The sequence below is a fragment of the Molossus molossus genome, unplaced genomic scaffold, assembly GCF_014108415.1.
Source record: "Molossus molossus isolate mMolMol1 unplaced genomic scaffold, mMolMol1.p scaffold_m16_p_1, whole genome shotgun sequence".
In the NCBI taxonomy this organism is placed as follows: Eukaryota; Metazoa; Chordata; class Mammalia; order Chiroptera; family Molossidae; genus Molossus; species Molossus molossus.
In genome coordinates this window covers 129,379,279-129,406,046 of record NW_023425344.1, presented here as the reverse complement: position 1 = coordinate 129,406,046, position 26,768 = coordinate 129,379,279, and the positions used below count along the sequence as shown (strand labels likewise).

The window sequence follows — 26,768 nt, the reverse complement described above, 5'->3', positions numbered from 1 at the left end:
GATCCTTCTTTTTTTTTTTTTTTTTTTAACAGCTGTATAGTATTCCATTGTAGAAATGTACCACAGCATTGTTATCCACTCAACTAGTGATGGGCACCTGAGCTGTTTCCAGATTTTTGCTGTTGTGAGTAGCACTGCTAAGGTCACAGGGGTGGATGTATTCTTTTTGATTGGTGTTTTAGGATTCTTAGGGTATATTACCAGACGTAGGATCACTGGATCAAATGACAGATCAATTCGTAATTTTTTGAGGAATTTCTATGTTGTTATCCATAGTGGCTGTACCAGTCTGCATTCCCACCAGCAGTGTACTAGAGTTCTCTTTTGTCCACACCCTCACCAGCACTTGTTGTTCGATGATTTGTTGATAGCAGCCATTCTGGCAGTTGTGAGGCGATACCTCATTGTTGTCTTAATTTGCTACTCTAATGATTATTGAAAATGAGCATTTTTTTTCATATGTCTCTTGGCCATTTGTATTTCCTTATTAGAGAGGTGTCTATTTAGGTCCTCCCTCCATTTTTTAATTGGGTTCTTTGTCTTCATTTTGTTGAGTTTTATGAGTACTCTGTATGTTGGAAATTAACCCCTTATCTGATGTATCATTGACAATTATCGTCTCCCATATAGTGGGTTCCCTTTCCATTTTGATACTTGTATCTTTTGCTTTGCAGAAGCTTTTTAGTTTGATGTAGTCCCATGTATTAATTTTTTTCTTTATTTCTGTTGCCTTAGGCCTTGTATCAGTAACAATTCCTCTGCGTATGATGTCTGAAAGCTTGTTGCCTACATATTCTTCTAGGATTTTTATGGATTTACGAGTCACATTTAAGTCTTTTATCCATTTTGAGTTTATTCTTGTGTATGAGGTAAATTTGTGGTCTAATTTCATTTTTTTTTTTTTTTTAATGTAGCTGTCCAATTATCCAACACCATTATGGAAAAGGTTGTCTTCACTCCATTGTATGCTCTTGCCACGTTTGTCAAATATTAATTGACCATAATGTCTTTGGTGAATTTTTTTAGGTTCTCTGTTCTGTTCCATGGATCAACATGCCTGTTTTTGTGCCAGTGCCAGGCTGTTTTGATTGCAGTGGTTTTGTAGTATAACCTGATATCTCGTATTGCGATCCGACCTACTTTCTTCTTTTTCAAGATAGCTGTGGGTATTGCGGGTCTTCTTTTGGTTCCATATGAACTTTTGAAATATTTGTTTTAGTTCTGTGAAATATTTTGTTGGTATTTTAATGGGAATTGCATTGAATCTGTAAATTGCTTTGGGTAGTATGGACATTTTAATGAAGTAAATTCTTCCAATCCAGGAACAAGGTATATGCTTCCACTTTTTTATATCTTCCTCTATTTTTTCTTTTTAATGTCTTGTAGTTTTATGAAAATGAGTCCTTTTGTTATTTGGTTAAGTTTATTTCGAGATATCTTAATATTTTTTGCCACAGAGATAAATGGGATTTTTTTTTAGTTTCTCTTTCTGTGAGTTCATTATTGGTGTATAAGAATGCCGTTGATTTCTTGATGTAAATTTTGTATTCTGCTACTTTACCAAATTAATTCATTAAATGTAGTAGATTTTTGTTGGCATCTTTAGGATTTTCTATGTACAATATCATGTCATCTGCAAATGATGACAGTTTCACTTCCTCCTTTTCAGTTTAGATCCTTTTTATTTTCTCTTCATGTCTAATTGCTGGCTAAGACTTCCAGTACTATGTTAAATAAAAATGATGAAAGTGGGCATCCATGTCTTTTTTCTGTTCTTAAAGGAAATGCTTTTAGTTTTTGTCCATTGAGAATGATGTTGGCTGTTGGTTTTTCATATATGGCCTTTATTATGTTGAGTTATGATCCCTCTATCCCACATTGCTGAGTGTTTTTTACCAGAAATAGGTGCTGGATTTTGTCAAATGCTTTTTCAGTGTCGTTTGATATGATCATATGATTTTTATCTTTCATTTTGTTTATATAGGGTATCACATTTATTGATTTGTGAACATTGTACCAGCATTGCATCCCTGGGATGAATCTCACTTGGTCATGGTGAATAATTTTCTTGATATATTGCTGGATCTGATTTGCTAATATTTTGATGAGGATTTTGGCATCTATGTTCATCAGGGATATTGGCCTGTAGTTTTCTTTCTTTGTAGTGTTTATGTGGTTTTAGGATTAGAATGGTGCCGGCCTCATGAAATGAATTTGGAAGTCTTTTTCTTGAAAATTTTGGAAGAGTTTGAGGAAAATGTGTATTATTTCTTCTTTGATTGTTTAGTAAAACTCCCCCCAAAAGCCCTTGGGGCCCAGGCTTTTGTTTGCTGGGAGATTCTTGATCACATCTTCAATTTTATTTGTTGTTATTTGTCTGGTCAAGTTTTCTATCTCTTCCCAGTTCAATTTTGGGAGACTACGTGTTTCTAGAAATTTGTCCATTTTGCCTAGATTGTCCAATTTGTTGGTATATAATTGTTTATAGTATTTGTTAACAACGATCCTTTATATTTTTCTGTGACTTCAGTTGTTACCCCCGCCTTTTGTTTCTGATTTTCTTTATTTGGGTACTCTTTTTTTGTTTCTTGGTGAGTCTAGCTAAGGGCCCATCAATCTTGTTTATGTTTGCAAAGAACCAGCTCTTTGTTTCATTGATCTTTTGAGTTGTTTTTCTTTTTTTTGTTGTTGTTGTTTTTTAGTCTCTATGTCATTTATTTCTGCTCTGATATTTACTATTTCTTACCTTCTTCTTGTTCTGGGTTTTTCTTTTGTTTGCTTTCTAGTTCTTGAAGTTGTAAGGTTAGATAGTCAATTAGAAAAATTTTTTGTTGCCTGAGGTAGGCATGTAGTGCTATGAACTTTCCTCTCAAGACTGCTTTTGCCGTGTCCCATAGATTTTGTTTTGTTGTGTGTTCATTTTTATTTGTTTCCAGGAAGTTTAAATTTTCTCCCTTTTTCTCCTTGGTAACCCATTTATTGTTTTATAACGTGCTATTTAGCCTCCATTTGTTTAAATGTTTTTGTGTTTCATGCCATTGTGATTTGAGATGATGCTTGATATGATTTCAATCTTCTTGAACTTATAGAGACTTTTTTTGTGTCCTATCATGTGGTCTGTCTTCGAGAATATCCCATGTGCACTTGAGAATAATGTAAATTCTGCTGTTTTGGGGTGTAATTCTCTGTAGACCTCTATTAAATCTATTTTATATACTGCAGTTCTTACCAGGCTCAATTTAGTGTCCTCTTTCTGTCTGTGATTATGCAGGTCCCCTTCGTCTGCTTTTCTGTTAGTTTTTCCTGATGATTTGTCTTTATTTTAGTTTTCATTTCAGTTTGGTTCTGGGAGATGGTGTGTGTAACTACCATTCACTCCACTGCCATTTTGGAATCTGCCCATTTTTGAATTTGATTGTTTGTCTTCCTTTAGTTGAGTTGTATTAGTATTTTCTATATTTTTGAAATTAATCCTTTATCAGATGTAGCATTGACAAATATGTTCTTCCAGAGAGTGGGTTCCCTTTTCATTTTGATGATGGTTTATTTTGCTGTGCAGTGCTTATGATTTTAATTTAGTCCCATTTTTTTTTCTTTGTTTCTCTTGTCTAGGGCAATATATTCGTGAAAATTCTGCTACATGCGATGTCTGAGAATTTTCTGCCTAAGTTATGTTCTAGGGTTTTTATATTTCATGACTTTCATTTAAGTCTTTACCCATTTTTAGTTTATTTTTATGTATGGTATAAGTTGGTGGTGTAGTTTCATTTTTTTTGCATGTAGCAGTCCAATTTTCCTAACACCATTTATTGAAGAGTCTGTCTTTAGTCTATTGTATGTTCTTGCCTCCTGGTCAAATATTAATTGAGCATAATATCTTTGGTCAATTTTTGGGTTCTCTGTTCTGTTCCATTAATCTATACACCTGTTCTTGTGTCAGTACCAGGCTGATTTGATTACAATGGCTTTGCAGTATAACTTGATATCTGGTATTGTGATTCCTCTAATTTTGTTCTTGTTTCTCAAGATTGCTGCAGCTATTTGGGGTCCTTTTTGGTTTCATATAAACTTCTAGAGTATCTGTTTTTGATATGTGAAATATACTGTTGGTATTTTAATAAGTATTGTATTGAATTTATAGATTGCTTTGGATAGTATGGACATTTTAATAATGCTAATTCTTCCAGTTCATGAATACCAATATTCTTCCATTTGTTTACATCTTCTTCTACTCCAGATTTTGATGGGAGCTACTGCAAAGAATTTATGGTCATTTATAGTCTATCACAGTGGGGTATATATTCTCTTTCCCTTTCTCACTTCCCTCTTTCTTCTTTATAAAATTCAATAAAATCTAGATTTGTTTTATTATTTTAATTTTCTATATATTTATTAGTTAGAAAATAGGGGAGGCTGCTATATAAAGAGACCCTATAAAATTCAGTAGCTTAAACAAAATAGAATATTATTTTTCTCTCATGGAATGTTTGTTTAGATGTGGGTATAATAGTTTTCTGTGACCCTGTTCCCTTACTTTTTGCTCTAATTTTTCCTTGATGTTTAAATTTTATCAGGTCTTAATTTTTTTTTTTTGTTAGTTTAAGGAAGTATTGTTTTCTATTTCTTTTTCTTCTTTTTTTATTTTTTATTTTATTCCTCTGGAACTAATATTTGAATATTATGATTCTTAAACCTATTCTTTAAGTGTTTTATCTTTTTAGTCTTGGCTTCTATTTGTATGTTCAGTGCTATATTTTTACCATTTACTTTATAATATTTCTAAATCTATTCTCAGAAGTAGCCTTTTCACTTTTAAGTTAAAAAATTATGTTTTTAAAAACAAAATCTCAGGAGAACCTAATGCATGGCTCTCATTGCATCCAGTTCTAAAGTTTTATTCCTAATTATTTCGTCTTTGTCCCTTTACATCTACTTCAGTGGGGGTATCTCTTGGGACTGTTCAACTTGGCCCTTCTGTGTAAAGTTATTTGGTTCTATCAGAGTATTATACTTCTTTGTCTGTTTATAAATATGAGTTTTCTTAGCACCTTGTATGTCATATTTGAAATCTCTTGATCAGTGGCTGGAAGATTTATTTTTGTCCCAATTATCACCTGTTACTATTTTTATAGATCCCATGTCCTCTCAGATTTTAATAAGAATAAAAATGTAAATCTAAAGCTTTCTTTTGTTTCTTAAAATAACTATTTCAGAAGTGGGTCATTTGCTCTCTATTATAAGATGTTTTTCCATTTTCACTTGGCCTTCATATATTTTTCTGATTATAAGCAGTCATTTAAATAATCATTTCCATGTGTCATTATTCTTTGCTCTTCAAATGTTTTAAATTTGGTTTTTAACTATTTGACTCTGATATGTGTGAGCATTATTTTCTTCATACACATCAACTTAGGGTTTACTGAACATCTTGGACATATAAATTTCTCCAAGTTTTGGAAATTTTCAACAATTTTTTTCAAACACTATTTTTTTTTACTACTTTCTCTCCCCTTTTTTTTATACTCATCCAAGGACCTTTTTTTTTTTTTTTGCATTTAGCTTCAGGTCAAGCAGGAGAGAAAGAGGGAGGAAGAGAGAGCTGGAAACATCGATGTGAGAGAGACATGTCGAGTGGTTGCCACCCACACGACCACCCCAACCGGGGTTGGGGACAAACTGCAACCAAGGTATGTGCCTTTAGTGGGAACTGAACCAAGGACCCTCCACAGGCGGACACTCTAACTGCTGAGCCAAACCAGCCAGGGTCTCTGTTTCTTTTTATTGGAATACAATGACATGTTAGTTATTTGATACTATTTCAAATGTTAATGTTATTCAGTCTCTATTTATTTTTTAATCATTGTTATCTTTGTCTTTAGATACATATTTTCTATTGATGTATCTTCAAATGAGCTGACTCTATACTGCCATATCCAATCAGCTCCCTTGTTCATCCATTAAATTTTTAAATTCAGATACTCTATTTTTTCTATACTAGAATTTACATTTGGCTATTTTTTATAGTTTCTGTTTCTATACTTGGATTTCCATAATTTGATTCATTATGAGCATATTTATTTTACTTTGGATATTGTTATAACAGTTACTTTAAAATTCTTTATGCTAATTTTAAAATCTGGACTATGTTAGATTCACTTTTTGTGGATTATCTTTTATCTTAATAGTAAAGAGCATTTCCGGTTTCTTTAAATGTCAAGTTATTCTAAATTGTATCCTGGATATTGGGATTGTCATGTTGAAACTCTGGATTCTTCTATATTTTTCCAATGATTGGTATTATTTTTGTTTTTTTGTTTTGCTTTAATATATAATTAACATGCTTGGATGAAAAATAAAAATTCTGTACTAAGGCAGGAGCTCAAATGGGATTTTAATTTTTTAGTGTTTGCTGGGCTGCTTAGAGTCTTTTCTATGTATATATGGTTTTGGGTTTGGAGGGTGAATTGGAAAGATATTATACAGTTTGGGACTTCCTGTCTCTGGCTCCCTTTGTTGTGTGATTTTCCCATGACCTTTCTAGTGGCTGTGATTGTCCTGAACTCTATCTTCTGGTTTTTAAAGTCTAAAAGTCAGGCTTTCTGTCAGTTATTAAGAGCCTTGCCTGACTCATCTAGGGCTTACTCTTGGACTAAGCACCAAAACCAAGATTCTTACTACTTTTGGTTACCTTCTCTGAAGTATACTTGGTTGTTTTCAAATGTTGATATTTGTATTTTGTACATAGTTTTTGGTGGTTGTGTATTATAGGGCTTGTCCAGTAGGAATTTGCTCTGCTATACCAGAGCAGAACTGGAGACTTTAAGTAGAGTTTCTCAAACTGTCTTCCATCTGCTGAAGAATTCTTGAGCTATTTCATGTGTCATAGAATCCACTCCTCACAAACTCAGAAGTATGTTTTTTTGTTAAGAACAAAGTTGCTTCTTTTTATAAAATTTGAAATGTTTATATTTAAATATTTTAGGCATAAGGAAAAGGAGAAAAGAAATGTTTAATTTACTGCAGTTATGATTTACCAGTTTCAATGTCCAATTGCTTATGAAAAATCAATAGGAAGTTATAGCTACAGATATGATTCACCATTATGCCTGAAAAGTGTGCAGTAAATGTATCCCCAAATCGTTATCTTGGCTCTATATATGGCTTTTAGAAAGGTAATAATTATAACAGTAAACTAATGAAAAAAAAGTACAAAATTTATCCTACTCTCCCCCTTATGTTGCATCCTAGAAAACAATATATGCTCTGGAAACTGAGAACAAAATCCTTCAGGAACAACTGAAACAAGCATTACAGGTAAAGTATATCATATCTTTTAAAAATTGTAAATATGTGAAAAAATTATTAAGTTTTTATTTAACATTGTTTCAAAAGTTGAGTTTATTGAGCTGACATTGGTTAATAAAATTATGCAGGTTTTTTAAATGAATAATTTTGATCTTGTTAACTCTTAAGTTTATACTATTTTGCCAGGTTTAAAGCATATTCGTTTTACACACTAGGAATATATTAATAAAATTTGACAGTCATTAATTTTTTACAACATCTAGAGTTTTATTGTATCATTTTAAATTAAATTTATTGGGGTGACAATGGTTAATAAGATTATATAGGTTTTGAGTGTACATTTCTATGATGCGTGATCTCTATACATTGCATTGTGTGCCAACCATCCAAAATCAAATCATCTTTCATCACCATATATTTGACCCCTTTTACGTCTTACTACCTCTTCAACCCCTTCCCTCTGGTAACCACTATACCGTTGTATGTGTGCATGACTTTTTATTTTTTTTGTTCAATTGTTGCTTTCAGTTTTATATCTCACATATGAGTGAAATATAGCAGTAAGCTAGAAAGAGAAGTAAACATCAATATAAAACAAAGGAAATCTATTTCAAACTGAGACAATATTTTATTTTATTTTTTAATTAATTTATTTTTGGTACACAGGTTTCTCCTTTTTTCCCCACTGATTCTTCCCTCCCTCATCCTTCCCTGCCCTCTCACTGCTTTGTTGTCCATTTCCATTGTCATGCATACATGCATATAAGTTCTGTGGTTTATCTCTCCCCTAACACCCCCTCCTCCAGTGATTATCAATGTGTACCCGACTTTCATGTCTCTGGGACTGTTATGCTAATTATATTCCACAAATAAGTGAGATCATATGATATTTGTCTTTCTCTGTTTGGCTTGTTTCACTTAGGATAATACTTTCCAGGTCCCTCCATGTCCTCTCAAAGGATAAGAGATCTTTCTTTCTTACAGCTGCATAGCACTCCATTGTGTATATGTACCACTGCTTTTTTATCCATTCATCTACTGATGGATAGTTGGGCTGTTTCCAGATCTTAGATATTGTAAATAATGCTGCTATGAACATGGGGGTACATATATTCTTTGTGATTGGTGTTTCAGGCTTCTTAGGGTATATTACTAGAAGTGGGATCACTGGGTCAAATGATAGTTCAATTTTTAATTTTTAGGTAACACCATATTGTTTTCTATAGTGGCTGCACCAGTCTGCATTCGCACCAGCAGTGTACTAGAGTCCCCCTTTTCTCCAACCCTCACCAACACTTGTTGTTTGATGATTTGTTGATGGCGGCCATTCTGACAGGTGTGAAGTGATACCTCATTGTTGTTTTAATTTGCATCTCTCTGATGATTAGTGATGGTGAACATTTCTTCATATGTCTCTTAGCCATTTGTATGTCCTGTTTGGAGAGGTGTCTTTTTAGTTTCTCTGCCCATTTTTTAATTGGATTTTTGTCTTCCTTTTGTTGAGCTGTATGAGCACTTTATATATATTGAAATATCATTGACATATATATATATCTGATATATCATCGACAATTATGCTGTCCCATACAGTGGGTTGTCTTTCCACTTTCATGATTGTATCTTTTGCTGTACAGAAGCTTTTGAGTTTGATGTAGTCCCTGTGTTCATTCTCTCTTTTGTTTCTGTTGCCTTAGGTGATGTATTAATGAAAATTCTGTTGTGTATGATGGCCAAAATTTTGTTGCCTACATTTTCTTCTAGAATTTTTATGGATTAATGGGTCACATTTAAGTCTTTCATCCATTTTGTGATTATCTTGTGTATGGTGTAAGTTGATGGTCTGGTTTCATTTTTTTTTTGCATGTAGCTGTCCAATTTTCTCAACACCATTTATTAAAGAGGCTGTCTGTATTCCATTGTATGCTCTTGCCACCTTTGTCAAATATTAATTGAGCATATTGACTTGGGTCCATTTCTGGGCTCTCTATCCTGGTCCATTGATCTATATGCCTGTTCTTGTGCCAGTACCAGGCTGTTTTGATTCCAGTGGCTTTGTAGTATAACCTGAAATCTAGTAATGTGATCCCAAGAACTTTGTTCTTCTTTTTCAAGATTGCTGTGGCTATTCAGGGTCTTTTTGGTTCCATATGAACTTGTGAAGTATTTGTTCTAGTTATATGAAGTATGTTGGTATTTTGATGGGGATTGCATTGAATCTATAGATTGCTTTGGGTAGTATGGACATTTTAATGATATTTATTCTTCCAATCCATGAACAAGGTATGTGCTTCCACTTTTTTATATCTTCCTCTATTTCTTTTTTCAATGACCTGTAGTTTTCTGCCAATAGGTTTTTTATTTTTTTGGTTAAGTTTATTTCTAGGTATCTTAATTTTTTTTGCCACAGAGGTAAATGGAATTGTTTTTTAAGTTTGTCTATCTGTGATTTTTACCATTGGTGTATAAGAATGCCATCAATTTCTTGATGTTAATTTTGTATCCTGCTACTTTGCCAAATTCATTTATTAACTCTAGTAAATTTTTTATGGAGTCTTTGGGGTTTTTTACGTATAGTATTGTGTGATCTGCGAATAATGACAGTTTCACTTCCGCCTTTCCAGTTTGGATCCCTTTTATTTTTTCTTCCTGTCTGATCGCTATGGCTAAGACTTCCAGTACAATGTTAAATAAGAGTGGTGAAAATGGGCATCCTTGTCTTCTTCCTGTTCTTAAGGGAAATGCTTTTAGTTTTTGCTCATTGAGTATGATACTTGCTATAAGTCTTTTATCTATGGCCTTTATTATGTCACGATATGATCCCTCTATTCCCACATTGCTGAGCGTTTTTATCAGAAATGGCTGCTGGATTCTGGCAAATGCTTTTTCAGCATTGATATGATCATATGATTTTGATCTTTTATTTTGTTTATGTAGTACATCACATTTATTGATTTGTGAATAGTGTACCAGCCTTGCATCCCTGAGATGAATCCCACTTGGTCATGGTGAATAGTTTTTTTTTTATGTATTGCTGATTTTGATTTCCTAGTATTTTGTTCAGGATTTTGGCATCTATGTTCATCATGGCTATTGGCTTGTAGTTTTCTTTCTTTGTAGTGTCTTTTTCTCATTTTGGAATTAGAATAATGCTGGCCTCATAAAACAAGTTTGGAAGTCTTTTTTCGTCTTGTATTTTTTGAAATAGTTTGAGAAGAATGAGTGGTACATCTTCTTTGAATGTTCAGTAAACCTCCCTCTTGAAGCCTTTATGGCCTGGGCTTTTGTTTGCTAGGAGAGTCTTGATTACATCTTCAATTTCCTTAGTTGTTATTGGTCTGTTAAAGTTTTCTATCTCTTTTCAGTTCAGTATTGGTAGACATATGTGTTTCTAAAAATGTGTCCATTTTGCCTAGATTGTCGAATCTGTTGCCATATAATTATTCATAGTATTTGTTAACAGTCCTTTGTATTTCTCTGGTGTAAACTGTTAGTTCTCCTTCTTCATTTCTGATTGTGTGTATTTGGGTTCTTTATCTTTGTTTCTTGGTGAGTCTAGCTAAGTGTCATTCAATGTTGTTTATCTTTTTGAAAAACCACTTCTTTGTTTCATTGATCCTTTGAATTGTTTTTTTTTGGCCTCTATGTCTTTTATTTCTTCTCTGATCTTTACTATTTCCTTTCTTCTACTTGCTCTGGAGTTTTCTTTTTGTCTGCTTTCTAGTTCTTTAAGTTGTGAGGTTAACTAATCTATTAGAAATTTTTCTCATTTCTTGTGGTAGGTCTGTAGTGCTATGAACTTCCTTTCAGAATTGCTTTCGCTGCATCCCATAGATTTTGTATTGTTGTGTGTACATTTTCAATGGTTTCCAGGACTTTTTAAATTTCTTCCTTGGTAACCCCTTCATTGTTTAATAATATGCTATTTAGCATCCATGTGTTCAAATGTCTTTTCATGTTCTTGTTGCATTTGATTTCTAGTTTCATGCCATTGTGATCTGAGAAGATGTTTGATATGATTTCAGTGTTGTTGAACTTGTAGAGACTTAGTTTGTATCCTAAAATGTGGTCTATCTTTGAGGATTTCCCATGTGCACTTTAGATGCAGTTTTGTGCTGTAATTTTCTGTGGATATCTATTAAATCCATTTGTGTAGTGCTTTATTTAGCATCTCTATATTCTTGTGAATATTTTGTTTAGAGGATCTATCCAGTGATTTCAGCAGGGTGTTGTTGTTCCCTGCTATGATTGTATTGCTGTCAATTTCTCCTTTGCAGTCCTCCAGAAGATTTTTAATGTATTTTGGTGCTGCTATATTGGGTGCATATATGTTTACCAAGGTTATATCTTTCTGTTTGATAGATCCTTTCAATATTATGTAGTGGTCTTCTTTGTCTCTAGTTATGGCATTCACTACGGCATTTATTTTGAAATCTATTTTCCAAATTGCAAAGGAGGAAGTAAAACTGTCATTATTTGCAGATGACTTGATATTGTACATAGAAAACCCTAAAGACTCCATCAAAAATCTACTAGACTTAAATGAATTTGGGAAAGTAACAGGAGACAAAATTAACATTAATAAATCAATGATATTCTTATACACCAATGATGAAATCACAGAAAGAGAAACTAAAAAACAATCCCATTTACCATTGCAGTAAAAAAATTAAGATACATAGAAATAAACTTAACCAAAAAAATAAAAGACCTATTGGCAGAAAACTAAAGGTCACTGAAAAAAGAAATAGAGGAAGACATAAAAAAGTGGAAGCACATACCTTGTTCATGGATTGGAAGAATAAACATCATTAAAATGTCCATACTACCCAAAGCAATGTATAGATTCAATGCAATCCCCATCAAAATACCAATATACTTCACAGAACTAAAACAAGTTCATATGGAACCAAAAAGACCCTGAATAGCCACAGCAATCTTGAAAAAGAAGAACAAAGTTGGTGGGATCACATTACCAGATTTCAGGTTATATTACAAAGCCAGTCTAATCGAAACAGCCTGGAACTGGCACAAAAATAGGGAGATAGATCAATGGGACAGAATAGAGAACCCAGAAATGGACCCAAGACAATATGCTCAATTAGCATTTGAGAAAGGTAAGAAGAACATATAGTAGAGTCAAGACAGTCTCTTCAATAAATGGTGTTGGGAAAATTGGACAGCTACATGAAAAAATGAAGCTAGAACAACATCTTACACCATATATAAGAGTAAACTCAAAATGGACAAAAGACTTAAATATTACTCCTGAATCCATAAAAATTCTAGAAGAAAATGTGGGCAACAAAATCTTATACATTATACACAGTAGAATTTTCTTGCATTCACACCGAATGCAAGAAAAACAAATAAATAATGAACACATGGCACTACATCAAACTAAAAAGTTTCTGCACAGTAAAAGAAACAACCATTAAAATGGAAGACCATAATTGCCAATGACACATCAGATAATGGGATAATTTACAACATATATAGAGTTCTCATACAACTCAACAAAAGGAAGACAAAAAGCCCAATTATAAAATGGGCAGAGGACCTAAAGAGACACCTCTCCCAATGGGACATAGACACGGTCAGGAGACATATGAAAAAGTGCTCTCTGTATCTAAGAGCCTGTTTCTTTTTTTTTTTGTTATTTTGTTCTTTAGAATCTATATATAAGAGAAACCATATGGGAATTCTTTCTGTGTTTGAATTATTTCACTTAGTATCATATTAGCATAATATATTTTGGGTCCATCCATGTGGTAGCAAATGGTAAAATTTTATTCATTTTTATGGTCAAGTAATATTTTATTATATATATACATATATATAATGGAATATATATATAATGGAATATATATAATGGAATATATATATAATGGAATATATGTACTGGAGATATATATATATATATATAATTTCTTTATGCAATCTTATTATTGATGAACACTTAGGTTGCTTCTATATTTTGGGTATTGTAAGTAATGTTGCAATGATCATAGAGGTGCATATAGTTTTTAGAAATAGTGTTTTGAATTTCTTCAGATAAATGCCCAGAAATGGAATTGGTGAGCCATATGGTAGTTCTATTTTTAATTTTTGGGGACTGTCCATACTGTTTCCCACAGTGGCTGTACCAATTTCAATCCCACCAATACTGAATGAAGGTTTTATTTTGTTTTTTTTGGTCCACATCCTCATCAACATTAGTTGTTTGTTGATTTACTGATTATAGCCATTCTGCCAGGAGTGAGGTGATATATTATTGATTTCAAATTCCATTTCTGAAGATTAGTAATGTTGAAAATGTTTTTAGATGTTTATTGTCTACCTTTAGGTCATATTTAAAGAAATTTATATTTTTGTCTTCTAACTAGTTTTAATAGGATTTTTTCTTTTGGTAAATTGTAGGAGTTTTAAACAAAATTTTGATATTAACTCCTTTTCAGATGAATCATTAGGGAATGCCTTCCTCTCAATGTTAGGTTATCTTTTATTTTGTTGAATTTATTTATTTTTTTGCTTTATATAATTTTTTAGTTTAATGTAGACCCATTTGTTTATTTTTTCTTTGGTTCTCTGTGCATAAGGACAGATACTAGAAAAAAATATAACTAAGAGAAATTTCAGAGAATATACTGTCTATGTTTTTTGTTAGGTGTTTTATGATTTCAAGTCTTACATTTAAGTTTTCAATCAATTTTTAATTTATTGTTGTGCATGGTATAAGAAAGTTTCTTTTTTTGCATGTACTTGTTCAGTTTTCCTAACACTATTTTTTGAATGACTCATTGTATATTCTTGCCTCCTCCATCATTGATTAATTGACCATATAGGTGTGGGTTTATTTCTGGGATTTCTATTCTGTTCCATTAATCTATGTGTTCATTTTCATAGTAGTAGCATGCCATTTTGAACACATTATAGCCTTGTAGCATGTTTGATATCAGATAGCATGATATCTCCAAATTTACCCTTTTAATTAACTTTATTTGGGAGATATTGAGTAATAAAATTATATAGGTTTCAAGTGTATATACTTTATATCATTTGTATATTATGTTGTGCACCCACTGCCCAAAGTCAAATCTTCTACCGTCACCATTTATTTGACACTCTTTATTCTTTACTGCATCCCACATTTCTTTCCTCTAGTAACCACCATACTTTTTTCTGTGTTTGTTGCAACAACATGAATGGATCTTGAATATATCATACTAAGCAAAATAAGCTAGTCAGAAAACTGCAAGAGCCATTTAATTTCACTCATTTATGGGATATAAAACTGAAAACAACAAATGAATAAATGAAAAATATCAACTTTATTCCTTTGTCTCAAGATTGCTATAGCTATTCAGGGTCTTTTGTGGTTCCATATGCATTTTACAATTATTTGGTCTAGTTCTGTGAAAAACTCCATTGGCAATTTGAAAGGGATTTTATGAAATCTATAGATTACTTTGGTAATATCAACATTTTAAGGACAATTATTTCTATGAGCATGTATATGCTTCCATTTATTTGTCTTCTTCACTGACTTATAATTTTCTCAGGTCTTTTACCTCCTTGATTAAATTTATTCCTTTTTGTTATGTAAATTGTAAATGGTTTTTTTTTTCTTAACTTCTCTTTCTGATATTTGTCACTGTATAAAAATGCACCTGATTTCTGAATATTAATTTTGTATTCTGATACTTTATTTCACATATCAGTTTGAATAGTTTTTTGGTAAAGACTTCATGGTTCTCTCTCTACATAGTGTCTTATCATCCACAAATAATGACAGCTCTACTCCCCCCCCCCCCCCGCCAATTTAGGTGCCTTTTATTTATTTTATTTAGTATGATTCCTGTGGCTAGGGCATCTAGTACCATGTTGAATTAGAGTGGTGTAAGTAGACAACCTTGTCTTGCTCCTAAACTTAAGAAAAATGTTTTTATCTTTCCCCCACTGAGTATGATGCTGACTGTAGGTTTTTCATATATGGCCTTTATTATGTTGTGTATGCTCCCTCTACTCATACTTAGATGAGAGTTTTTATCATAAATGGGTGCTGGATTTTTTCTAATTCATGTTCTGTATGTCTTGATATGATTATATAATTTTTATTTTTCATTTTGTTTATGTGGTATATCACATTAATTGATTTTCAGATGGTGAACCTATCTTTTATTCCAGGAATAAATCCCACATGATCATAGTGTTTGATTTTTTATATGTATTGCCGAGTTTGGTTTGCGAGTATTTTGTTGAGAATTTTTGCAAATCTGGGTTCACCTAAGATATTGTGCTATGATTTTCTTTTGTAATATCTTTACCTATCTTTTTAATCAGTGTGATGCTGGTCTCATAAAATGAGTTTGAGACCTCTCCTTTCTCTTGAACTTTTTTGGAAGGTTTGAGGAAGACTGGTGTTAATTCCTTGGTAAAATTTACCTGTGAAGACATCTGGTCCAGGACTTTAGTTTGTTGGAAGATTTTGATCACTGATTGGATTTTTTCGTATTAACGTTGGTCCAGATTTTATATTTCTTTTTGATTCAGTCTTGGAAAATGTTATATATGTAAGAATTGATTTATTTCTTCCAGGTTGCCCAATTTGTTGGCATATAAGTCTTCATAGTATTTTTATAATCCTTTGTATTTGTTATGCCAGTTGTTACTTCTCTTTCGTTTCTGGTTTTATTTATTTATTTTTTCTTTTCAGTGTCATACATTTATTGCAAGATTACTATATACATATGTCAAAATAGGTTTTAAAGATTAACGTTAGCATCTAGCTTCATGATTTTTAGTTTCTTTCCATAAACATTATTAAATACCATCAATTCTCCAGCTAAATAAAATATTGTTATTTCTATTTCCAAATGAGGCAAAGTGGCATAGAGATACTCACATGTTAAATAATTTATTCTCCATTTCCTTAGATAGTGGTTTAGAAAATTCTGGCAAACTGGGAGTGACTCATCCACACTTTAACTTTCTTTTGCTCTATGATCTCTTTTTGTCTATGGGAAATTTGGGTAAGCTATTGGGCACATGTCAGGAGCGATATACTAACTTTTTAAGGTAGTTTTAATTATTTCAAAGGACATCATGAAGCTAGTTCCATGTAATCAACTGAATGGAATTCAATTTAAACAAATCCAAATGATTTATTGGTGGCCTCCAAGATATTAGATGTTACTCACAGGATTCTGCAGTCTATCAGGCATGAAACCTGTGTAACCATTCATTACAATATGGTGTGTGTGGAGAGGGTGAAAAGATGTGGTACAAGGTTTAGAGGCAGCAAAGTGGAGAAGTTGAGTCTAAGTGTGATTAAAATTTTTTCAGGCTCACAAGGCTTGGGCAAGGGCTTTGTTGGCAAGAAACAACTTGAGCAAAAGTGGGGGGTGGGGCAAAAGCATGGTGGGTATGGGAAGTTCACATAATTGTTTGCTGGCATACAAAGTAACTGGGAGGTGGGTAAAGAAGCAGCAGGAGAAGAGTTTGGAGAAAATGGCTGAGGTGCTCCAGAGAGCACTTTGCATATGTTACCCTAAGTCAAAGAGATGATAATAGGATGTTAAAACTCCCAAATTCCCTGCACAATATAGAATCATGTCCCCTGATAAGGGGTATCACACACCAACGCAATTCTATCGCCATGAAATAGATCCATATAGTATGCACTTCTATATGTATCCCACGTGTTCCAGGTTACACAATCTGCTTTGTCATTTCTACTCCACAAAGTGATCTACAGTGTCTTTTCAGAAGTAAGACTTTTTTCTTTGTTGCATCAACAGCAAAAGAATCAGTTGCTGTTGAGCTTGCTTCCTGTAGGGTGGACAAGAAAAAGAAGAGTAACCTTGAAGGGTTAGTTTTAACTTGTATATCTAAGTGAACCCTTAGTACTTACCCAGAGGTGTTAACATTTCTGGTTACTGATTATGTTTAAAATTTTGGTCTTATTATGGATAAAGTTGTTCTGTGCAAAAGAACCATTTTAAACCTTATCCAGATTATCTCCTATTCCAGAATTGGTTATTTGCTCTGGAACTCTGTCCAAATGTAGTATATATGTCCAAGATGTAGTATATATACTACATCTTTTTACATAAATTATGCTTGCTTTGCCTTTGATAGCTCAGCTGAATTTTTTAAAATTCAAGTTTCTATTTCAATCACTGTTGATAGAGCTCAGTGAAATAAGGAAATGCCAAATATACAGAAGCACTCCCCACCTTTCTTTTAAATTGTTGATACTATTACAGATGTCCCCTATTTCCCTCTACCCCCTTGGCCCACTTTCACCAAGACCATCCCCAGGCCTTTGCTACATTATTGTCTGTGTCTATAGGCTATACATATTTGCATATATGATTTTTGGTTTATCTCTTTTAGTCCCTCCCACCACCCTTCCCTCTGAGATCTGTTAGTCTGATCCATGTATCCATGCCTCTGGTCCTATTTTGTTTCTCAATTTATTTTGTTAATTAGAGAACGCATTTAAGTTAGATCATGTGATATTTGTCTTTCTCTGACTGGCTTTTTCACTTAGCATCCACATGTTCTCCAGATCCATCCATATGTTGCAGAGAGTAAGAGTTCATTTTTTATAGCCAATTAGTATTCCATTGTATAAATATACTACATTGTTTTATTTTTTTATCCTCACTCGAGGATATTTTTGCATTTCAGAGAAGGAGGAAGAGAGAGAGAGAAACATCAGTGTGAGAGAGACACATTTACTGGCTGCCATCCACACAACCCCAACCGGGGCTGGGGACAAACTGCAACTGAGGTATGTGCCCTTAGCGGGAATTGAACCCGGGTCTCTTTTGTCCACGGGCCAACGCTCTAACTGCTGAGCCAAACTGTCCAGGGCTACACTTTTTTTTTTAATCTCCTCATCTACTAACGGGCACTTTGGCTGTTTCAGATATTGTCTATTGTAAATAACATTGCTGTGAGCATAAGGGTACAAATATTCTTTCTGATTGATGTTTTGAGATTCTTAGCATATATTCCCAGAAATGGAACAGCTGGGTCAAATGACAGTTCCATTTTTCAATTTTTTTAGGAAATTCTATATTGTTTTCCACAGTGGTTGTACCAGTCTACATTCCCACCAACAGTGTTCTAGGGTTCACTTTTCTTCACAACCTCGCCAGTACTTGTCTGCTGATTTATTGATGGTAGCCATTTTGGCAGGTGTGAGGTAATACCTCATTGTAGTTTTATTTTGCATGTCTCTTACGATTAGTGACTTTGAACATTTTTTTCATATTGGCCATTCATATGTCCTTTTTGGAGAAGTGTCTATTTAGGTGTTTTGCCATTTTAAAATTGTATTGTTTGTCTTCCTGGTGTTAGGTTGTATGAGTTCTTTATATATTTTGGATATTAACCCCTTATCAGATGTATCATTGATGAATGTGTTCTCCCACACTGTGTGTTCCCATTCATTTGGTTGATTGTTTCTTTTGCTGTGCAGAAGTTCTTTAGTTTGATATTATCTTATTTGTTTATATTTTCCTTTGTTTCCTTGCTCTAGGAGAAATATCAGCAGAAATAGTGCTACTTGGGATTTCAGAAATTTAACTGCTTGTCTTTTCTTCTAGGATTTTTATGGTTTTGCAATTTACATTTAAGTCTTTTATCCATTTTGAGTTTATCCTTGTTTATGGTGTAAGTTGTGGTCTAGTTTCTTTTTTTCTTTTTTTTTGCATGTACATGTCCAATATCTCCCAACACCATTTATTGAAGAGATTGTCTTTATTACATTGTATGCTCTTGCTGCTTTTGTCAAATATAAATTGACCATAAAGGCATGGGTTCATTTCTGCTTTGTTTCATTGGTGTACCTTACATTATCTGGAATTTCCTATTCTGTTTTTTTTTTTTTTTATATATATATAATCACATTAATTCATAGGTAGATATTAAAGAAAACATTTATTGCAGGAATGAATCTCACTTGATCATGGTGTATGGTCTTTCAATGTATTTTTTAATTGGGTTTGTTACTATTTTGAGGATTTTTGTATGTATGTTTTTCAGGGGTATTATCTGTAATTTTCTACTATTTTTCTGTAATGTCTTTGGTTTGGGAATCAGGGTTATTTTTGCCTTGTAAAATGAGATTTAGAGCCATCCCTATTCTTGAATTTTTTGGAATAGTTTGAGATAGACAGGTGTTAGTTCTTTGAATGTTTGGTAAAATTCATCTGTGAAGCCATTTGGTCAAGGACATTTGTTGGAAATTTTAATTACTGATGTGATATTGTTAGTAGTTATTATTCTGTTCATATTTTTTTTTTTTGTTTATTCTTGACTCAGTCTTGAAAGAGTGTATGTTTCTAGGTATTTGTCTGTTTCTTCCAGATTATCCAAATTGTTGACAAATACTATGTTCATAGTATTTTTTTATAATTTTTTGTCTTTCTGCGGTGTCATTTGTCAGTTTTCCTTTATTTCTGATTTCATTTTGTTTATCTTTTCAAAAAAACATCTCTTGGCTTTACTGATGTCTTTTATGTTTATTTTTAATACTCTATTTTGTTTATTTTCCCTCTGATGATTATTATTTTCTTCCTTCTATTCACTTTGGGCTTTTTTGTCCTAGCTCTTTAGGTATAAGGTTAGATTGTTTATTTGGGATTTTTTTCTTCTTGAGGTAGGCTTGTATTGCTATGAGTTTCCCTCTTAGAGCTGCTTTCGCCATGTCCCATATATTTTAGTTTGTTGTTTTTACATTTTCAATTTTATCAGCGTATCTTTTGATTTCCCCTGATGTTTTTTTTTTAACCCATTAATTCTTTAGTAACATGGTTTTATAGCCACCACACTATTTTGTGTTTTTTAGTTTTTTTCTTGTGATTGTTTTCAAGTTTGTACCATTGTGATCAGAGAAGATCTTGGTATAATTTTCATCTTCTTGTTTGTTGAGACATGTTTTGTGGCCTAGTATTTGGTGTTTCTTGGAAAATAATGTATGCAATTTTGGAGAGAATGTATATTCTATTACTTCCAGTAAAATGTTCTAAAAATATCAATAACACTTATTTGATCTAATATATCATTTAAGACCACTGTTTCTTTGTTGATTTTCTCTCTGGAAGATTTATGGTGTCAATGGGTTGTTAAAGTCCCCTTATATTACCGTGTTTCTATTGATCTATTTCTTTATGTTAATCAATATTTGCTTTATATATTTAGGTACTCTTATTTTGGGTTTATATCCTTTTGTTTGATAGATCCTTTTATTTTTTATATAATATATATTTTTTTGTCTCTTTTTATAGTTTTGTTTGAAGTTGATTTTGTGTTGTATTTTTATCCAACTTTTTTTGGATTTCCATTTGAATTAAATACATTTTTCCATCTCTTTTCTTTTAGTCTGTATATATATTTTTTATTATAAGTGAGTCTCTTATAGGCAGCATGTTTCTGTGCCTGATTATAAACTTGTTTACTGGAGTAATTTTTTTTATTAGAGGGAATGGCAAGACCTATTATATCTATGTATCAGGAACTAAACATAATTTTCTATAAAATAATTAATCAATGGAGGATGATAATACTTTCTAAAAGTACTAGAAGAGTTCAATAAGATAATGTTTATGAACTGCTTTTGTGTATTGTGAAACACTATATGAATGTTAGGTTCCATCATCATTTAGCTCTGTCCTAGTTATTTACATAAGCCATGTGGAAATCAGTGGTGATTTGTGGCATATAGGCCCAAAATGTATAATAGTTCACATATAATAAAAGCTTATTTCTCGATGTAAATGGTCCTAGTAAGTTCAGGGTCATTGTTTGTATTAGGAATCCTGTTTTACAAGGTCATTCATGTATGCTGGCATGTGAAATCTTTCCTATCCTAAAGTTTAACATGTGACATGCTGGGTATAGACATCCAGATGCTAGAAAAGAACATGAAAGACCAGACAGGAGTCTTTTTCATTGCCAGGCTGGAAGTGGTACACATTAGTTTATCCCATATTTCATTTACCACATTTAACTGCAGGAAGTACTTAGCAATGTGTACTAGTGAGGTGACAAAGAAGAAAAGAAAATTAATTTGGTTAGCATTTAGAAATCTTTGCCACAGGTGGGTAAGGATATAGCCAGCAAATCTCTGTATAAAATAAACATAGTTAGATAAAATTAATACCTGGGATAAAACCTAGAGTTAACATTTATGCTACAGGAAAATATCTATCTTTCCAAGATGTAAGTTATTAATGAAATCATACTCTTTTTATTTTTATTTGTTTATTTATTTTTTAAATCCTTATTTTTCTCTTTATCTTTAGATAAAGTGGGAGGGAGGGAGAGAGGGAGAAGGGAGAGACAAAGGCAGACATTGATGTGAAAGAGACACATAAACTGGTTGCCTCACACACAACCCCAACCAGGGCTGAGAATGAACTGCAACCGAGGTATGTGCCCCTGATCAGAATCAAACCCGTGACTCATTGGTCTGAGGGCCAACGCCCCAACTGCTGAGCCATACTGGCCAGGGTGGAAATCATACTCTTTTTATAATTTTTATATTTGTTTCAGGTATACTGCATAGTGGTTAGACAATTATAATTAAAATCACACTCTTGAGTTCACTGGTTTCCTGATATTTTTATCACACAGCAAATAAGCATATGTTGAGCATGCAGTCTCAATATACTTTAAAAACTTGTAAATTAAAAATTACTACCATATTGGTATGCTATTGGCATTTGAAGTCTAAATTCATCAAACGGAATATTAAAAAGATTAAATGATTATCTAATAGATGTTTAAAATAACTTTTACTATAGTATGGAATCCCTTTTGCTTTTATTTAGCAGTATAATATTGGTAGTAGTTCCTCCTTTACAATGTCTCTTCTAATGCTACATATGAGAATTTCTTAGATTTTTGATCTTGCTTTGTTTCTGATAAAAAATTTTATTTAAATAAGGCTCTAAATATATTACATAACATTTAAACTGAAGGGGAACCCCCAAAAATCAGTTTGTTGCTTCACGTGGCATTGGGTAGCTGTTGCTAGTAACTTGTAAGCTCTACAGCCAGCTGCATGACTGACATATCAGTTAGAATTTTATGTATGTATGTATGTATGTATGTATGCATTTATTTATTTATTTTTTGTTCATATTTTTTATTTTTTATAATATTTTTTAAAATTTTTTTGGTTACAAATGTTTTTCCTTTTATACCCCATTGACACCCTCCTCCTCATCCCCACCTGCCCCATCGCAGGCTTTTTGTCCATGTCCATTGGTTATGCATACATGCATATAAGTTCTGTGGTTTATCTCTTCCCACCCCCAACCCCCTCTTCTGAGGGATGTCAGTCTGCCCTACTTCCATGTTTCTCGGTCTACCGTATTCCTCAGACTGTTATGTTCATTATATTTCGTATATAAGTGAGATCATGTGGTATTTGTCTTTTTCTGCTTGGCTTATTTCACTTAGGATAATACTTTTCATATCCCTCCATGTCGTCTCAAAGGAAAAGAGATCTTTCTTTCTTACAGCTGCATAGTACTCCATTGTGTACAGGTACCAGAGATTTTTTTAATCCATTTTTCTGCTGATGGATATTTGGGCTGTTTCCAGATCTTAGCTATTGCAAAGAGCGCTGTTATGAACATGGGGGTACGTATATTCTTTCTGATTGGTGTTTGAGGCTTTGTAGAGTACATTGTTAGAAGTGTGATCACTGGATCAAATGGAAGCTCAATTTTTAATTCTTTGAGGTAACACCATACTGTTTTCCATAGTGACTGCACCAGTCTGCATTCCCACCTGCAGTGTATTAGAGTCCCCTTTTCTCCACACCCTCGCCAAAACTTGTTGTTTGATGATTTGTTGATGGCGGCCATTCTGACAGGTGTGAGGTGATACCTTATTGTTGTTTTAATTTGCATCTCTCTGATGATTAGTGATGTTGAGCATTTCTTCATATGTCTCTTGGCCATTTGTATGTCCTGTTTGGAGAGGTGTCTGTTCAGCTCCTCTGCCCATTTTTTAATTAGGTTCTTTGTCTTCCTTTTGTTGAATTGTATGAGCACTCTATATATATTGGAAATTAACCCCTTATATGATATATCATTGGCAATGATGTTCTCCCATACTGTAGGTTGCCTTTCCATTTTGATGATTGTTTCTTTTGCTGTGCAGAAGCTTTTGAGTTTGATGTAGTCCCATGTGTTCATTTTTTCCTTTGTTTCTGTTGCCTTAGATGATGTATCAGTGAAAATTCTGCTGCCTTTGTCAAAAGTTTAATTCTGTTAGAAGATTGGCTTCACATTCTAGTGTTTGGACATTAATTAGTTAGGATATGACTGGTCAAAAATACCTTGCTGGCAAGCCAGATGTCCTTATCACCTCTAAGCTCTATCCACCTGGTCAGGTTGGAAATCTTTGACTAGCAAAGGCCCCTCTATTGGTACAGATGCTCTTGCTGTCTTGCCCATCCTCTCCTCCCATTCACTGAAGGCTGTGCAGGTGGTGACATTCTCTGAGGGCAGGGATCTCTGGCAAGGGATTATCACAGGTCTCAATTGTTCATGATGGAAGCACAATTGAAACAGGTAAAAACATTAAAAAAATTTATTCTTTATCTAATCCTCACAAATATAGCCCAGATATCTTCTGGGCTAGAGAACTCTGTCTGTGATCTTGGGGCTTTGGGCTTGGCTGGAACATCACCTTCTTGCTTTGTTTCAGGCTGGACACTGCCAGATGCCTATTGAACTCTGTTTAAACGAGGGACTTTAAGACTAAATAACATGGCTCTTTTCAGTTATTGCATGAAAGAGTTACACTAGTCCAAGTTAAAAGCAGACTTAATGGTTATATTATACAAGCTGTGAGATTTTTAAACTTGTGACAAGGGACAGACAGAAATCCTATTCATGGCAAGAAATCTTTACATAAGCTTCACTAAGCCAAAGCACTTAATACCCATGAACCTTCAGCTGGTCATCATTAGCCAGTCCAGTCGCTATAAGGAACTGGCATATGTTCTTATGCTGGTCACCCTATTACTGAATTACTTCTCCATATTCTGGATGCTCAATTATGGTACCATTACAGGGCAAATTACAGTACTTCTTAAACATCTTCACTAGTTTGTTTTTATTATATCACCAGCAATCCCTTGGATAGTAGTAAGGGTCTTCCTGCAATTTCTCTGTTGAATTCTTATACAGTCCTCTGTGCCAGCAGGAAGCAGATCATCACCCTTACTTGCATCAGCAAAGGGATGGAAAGAATAGAAGTTCTGAATGGTAAACATAACATACACTTCTTTCTCTTAGTGGAAACTGCCTGTGGAAGGCTGCTGAGGGAGCAAGCGCACTTGCTTGCTTGTGTGTGTGTATCTGTGTGTATATTGGAGCATTGGGAAGTAAGGGGGCTCACTGACGGGGTGCTTTTTGATACCTTAATCTTACAAATTGACATATTTTAAAAAACTGTTTTGAATGATATTTTAAAAGATTTAATATAACATATTATGTGCATGTGTAGTGTATTTGAATTTGATATTATTTTTATCACAGGTCTCAATTGTCCATGATGGAAGCACAATTGAAAACAGGTAAAAACATTTAAAAAGTTTATTCTTTATCTAATCCTCACAAGTTTTCATAACTAATTGGTAAAAATAACTATTCTAAATTGAGTATCATAAAGTTGTTTTATTCATATATTTACTTACAATATTGCACTTTTATCTTTGATTGACGGTATTAGATGCTGTCAAAATCAAAAGCTTTAAATGAAAAATTTAAATGAAGGACCAGATCTGGTGTAGAAACCCACATTTTCTGAAAACAGCAATTAAATTTTTAGATATAGAGAATCTGACTCTTATTTTAAAGTAATTATCATTCAGAGGCATGACCTCAATACATAAAAGTATATTGCTGAATCACTTTATATATTTATATGCATGAACATAATTGAATTGATTCATCCAGTTAAATCCTGTAGTTTTCATTAGTGAGTCTGTTTAACATATGATTGATTCACAGACCTATTGCCAAACCAGTCAAGAAACAGAAAGCCTGAGTAAGATATATTAGTGCATCAGCAATTTCTGTCAGTAAGAGTTAGGTTGCTATCCAATGAGAATAAAGTGTGTCAGTGTTTTCTTTTAGTCACTGACTTGAATTATTGAGAATTCAAATTCAATGTGCATGAGGTACTTATTCCTGAACTATACACAGTTTAATATGTAAAATTTTGGCTTTGATTGCCACACAAAAACAGAGGAAGGAATTACCTAGAAGTATGCATTTATCTGCTTCATGACTTTTTTTGTTGTTGTTAATCCTCACCTGGGGATATTTTTCCATTGATTTTTTAGAGAGAGAGAGAGAGAGAGAAACATTGATGTGAGAGAGACATCAATTTGATTGCCTCCTGCATGACCCCAAGTGGGGCTGGGGATCAAATCTGCAACCCAGGTACCTGCTGTGCCTTTGACTGGGAATGGAACCCGAGACCCTTCGGTCTGTGGGCCAATGCCCTAACCACTGAGCCCAACCAGACAGGGCAGCTTCATTACTATTTTTTTTTTTTCATTTCTCTATAGGGCTTCTCTTATTTTATTTTGTTTTATTGAATTAATTGGTGTGACCCTGCTTAACAAAATTTACAGGTTTTGGGTGTACAACATATCATCTATACACTGTACTGTGTGTTCACCACCCTAAATCAAGTCTTTGTTCATTACCATTTATACTCCCTATACCTTCCTCTACCTGCCCCAGCAATCACCACACTGTTGTCTGTGCCCATGATTTTTAATATTTCTAAATTTCAGATCCTGATAAATTAATAAGAATTAGGTAATAAATGCAATGATTAATGAATAGTAATTTTTAAAAGATTCATTTTTAATGTCTATTGTGATTATTTGTATATTTTAAAGTATATGTATTTAATATCACAAGAGAAAATTAGATATTGGCTTATTTCTTGCTTTGCAAACTTATAGGTATATTTCTTGTCATTTATTTCTTTACCATATAAATATGTATTGTCAGTATTATGAATATTTGATAAGATATAAGAAGTATTAATAGCTATTTTCAACATTAATGGGACTGTTACCAACTTAAGAACTATGTCAAAATAGAAACAAATAAAGCCAGATAGTCTTATATTCATGTTAAGACTATGGTAGAGCATGGCATACTACTATAGTTCTATGAAACATAGGGAAGTATAGGCTTTGAAATGCTACGAAAGCCAATAATTTGTTTATTACCCTGAAGAACATGAAGTGAAGATGGAAGAGAATAATGGGGGCTATGACATGAAATAGGTTGTTTCATCTTGAGTTGATAGGTGGTATATAATTGCCCTTAACAGCTTTAGCATAAATATTACTATATATAATAAATATTCAAACTATTAAGAACATGGCACAATATTATTCATCAAAT

At 33.1% G+C, this 26,768-nt stretch overlaps 1 protein-coding gene and 1 pseudogene across 1 annotated transcript in view; one reads left to right on the top strand and one right to left on the bottom strand.

Annotated features, from left to right (window-relative positions):
* LOC118638698 (coiled-coil domain-containing protein 7-like) overlaps window positions 1–26,768 on the top strand; it is a 375,882-nt gene that overhangs the window by 120,321 nt on the left and 228,793 nt on the right. The window contains exons 15-16 of the mRNA XM_036274854.1: window positions 7,249–7,314; window positions 24,876–24,913. Of these exons, the coding sequence (XP_036130747.1) occupies window positions 7,249–7,314; window positions 24,876–24,913 (104 nt within the window). The remainder of the gene's footprint in view (window positions 1–7,248; window positions 7,315–24,875; window positions 24,914–26,768) is intronic.
* On the bottom strand, window positions 24,270–24,610 carry LOC118637003 (annotated as a pseudogene).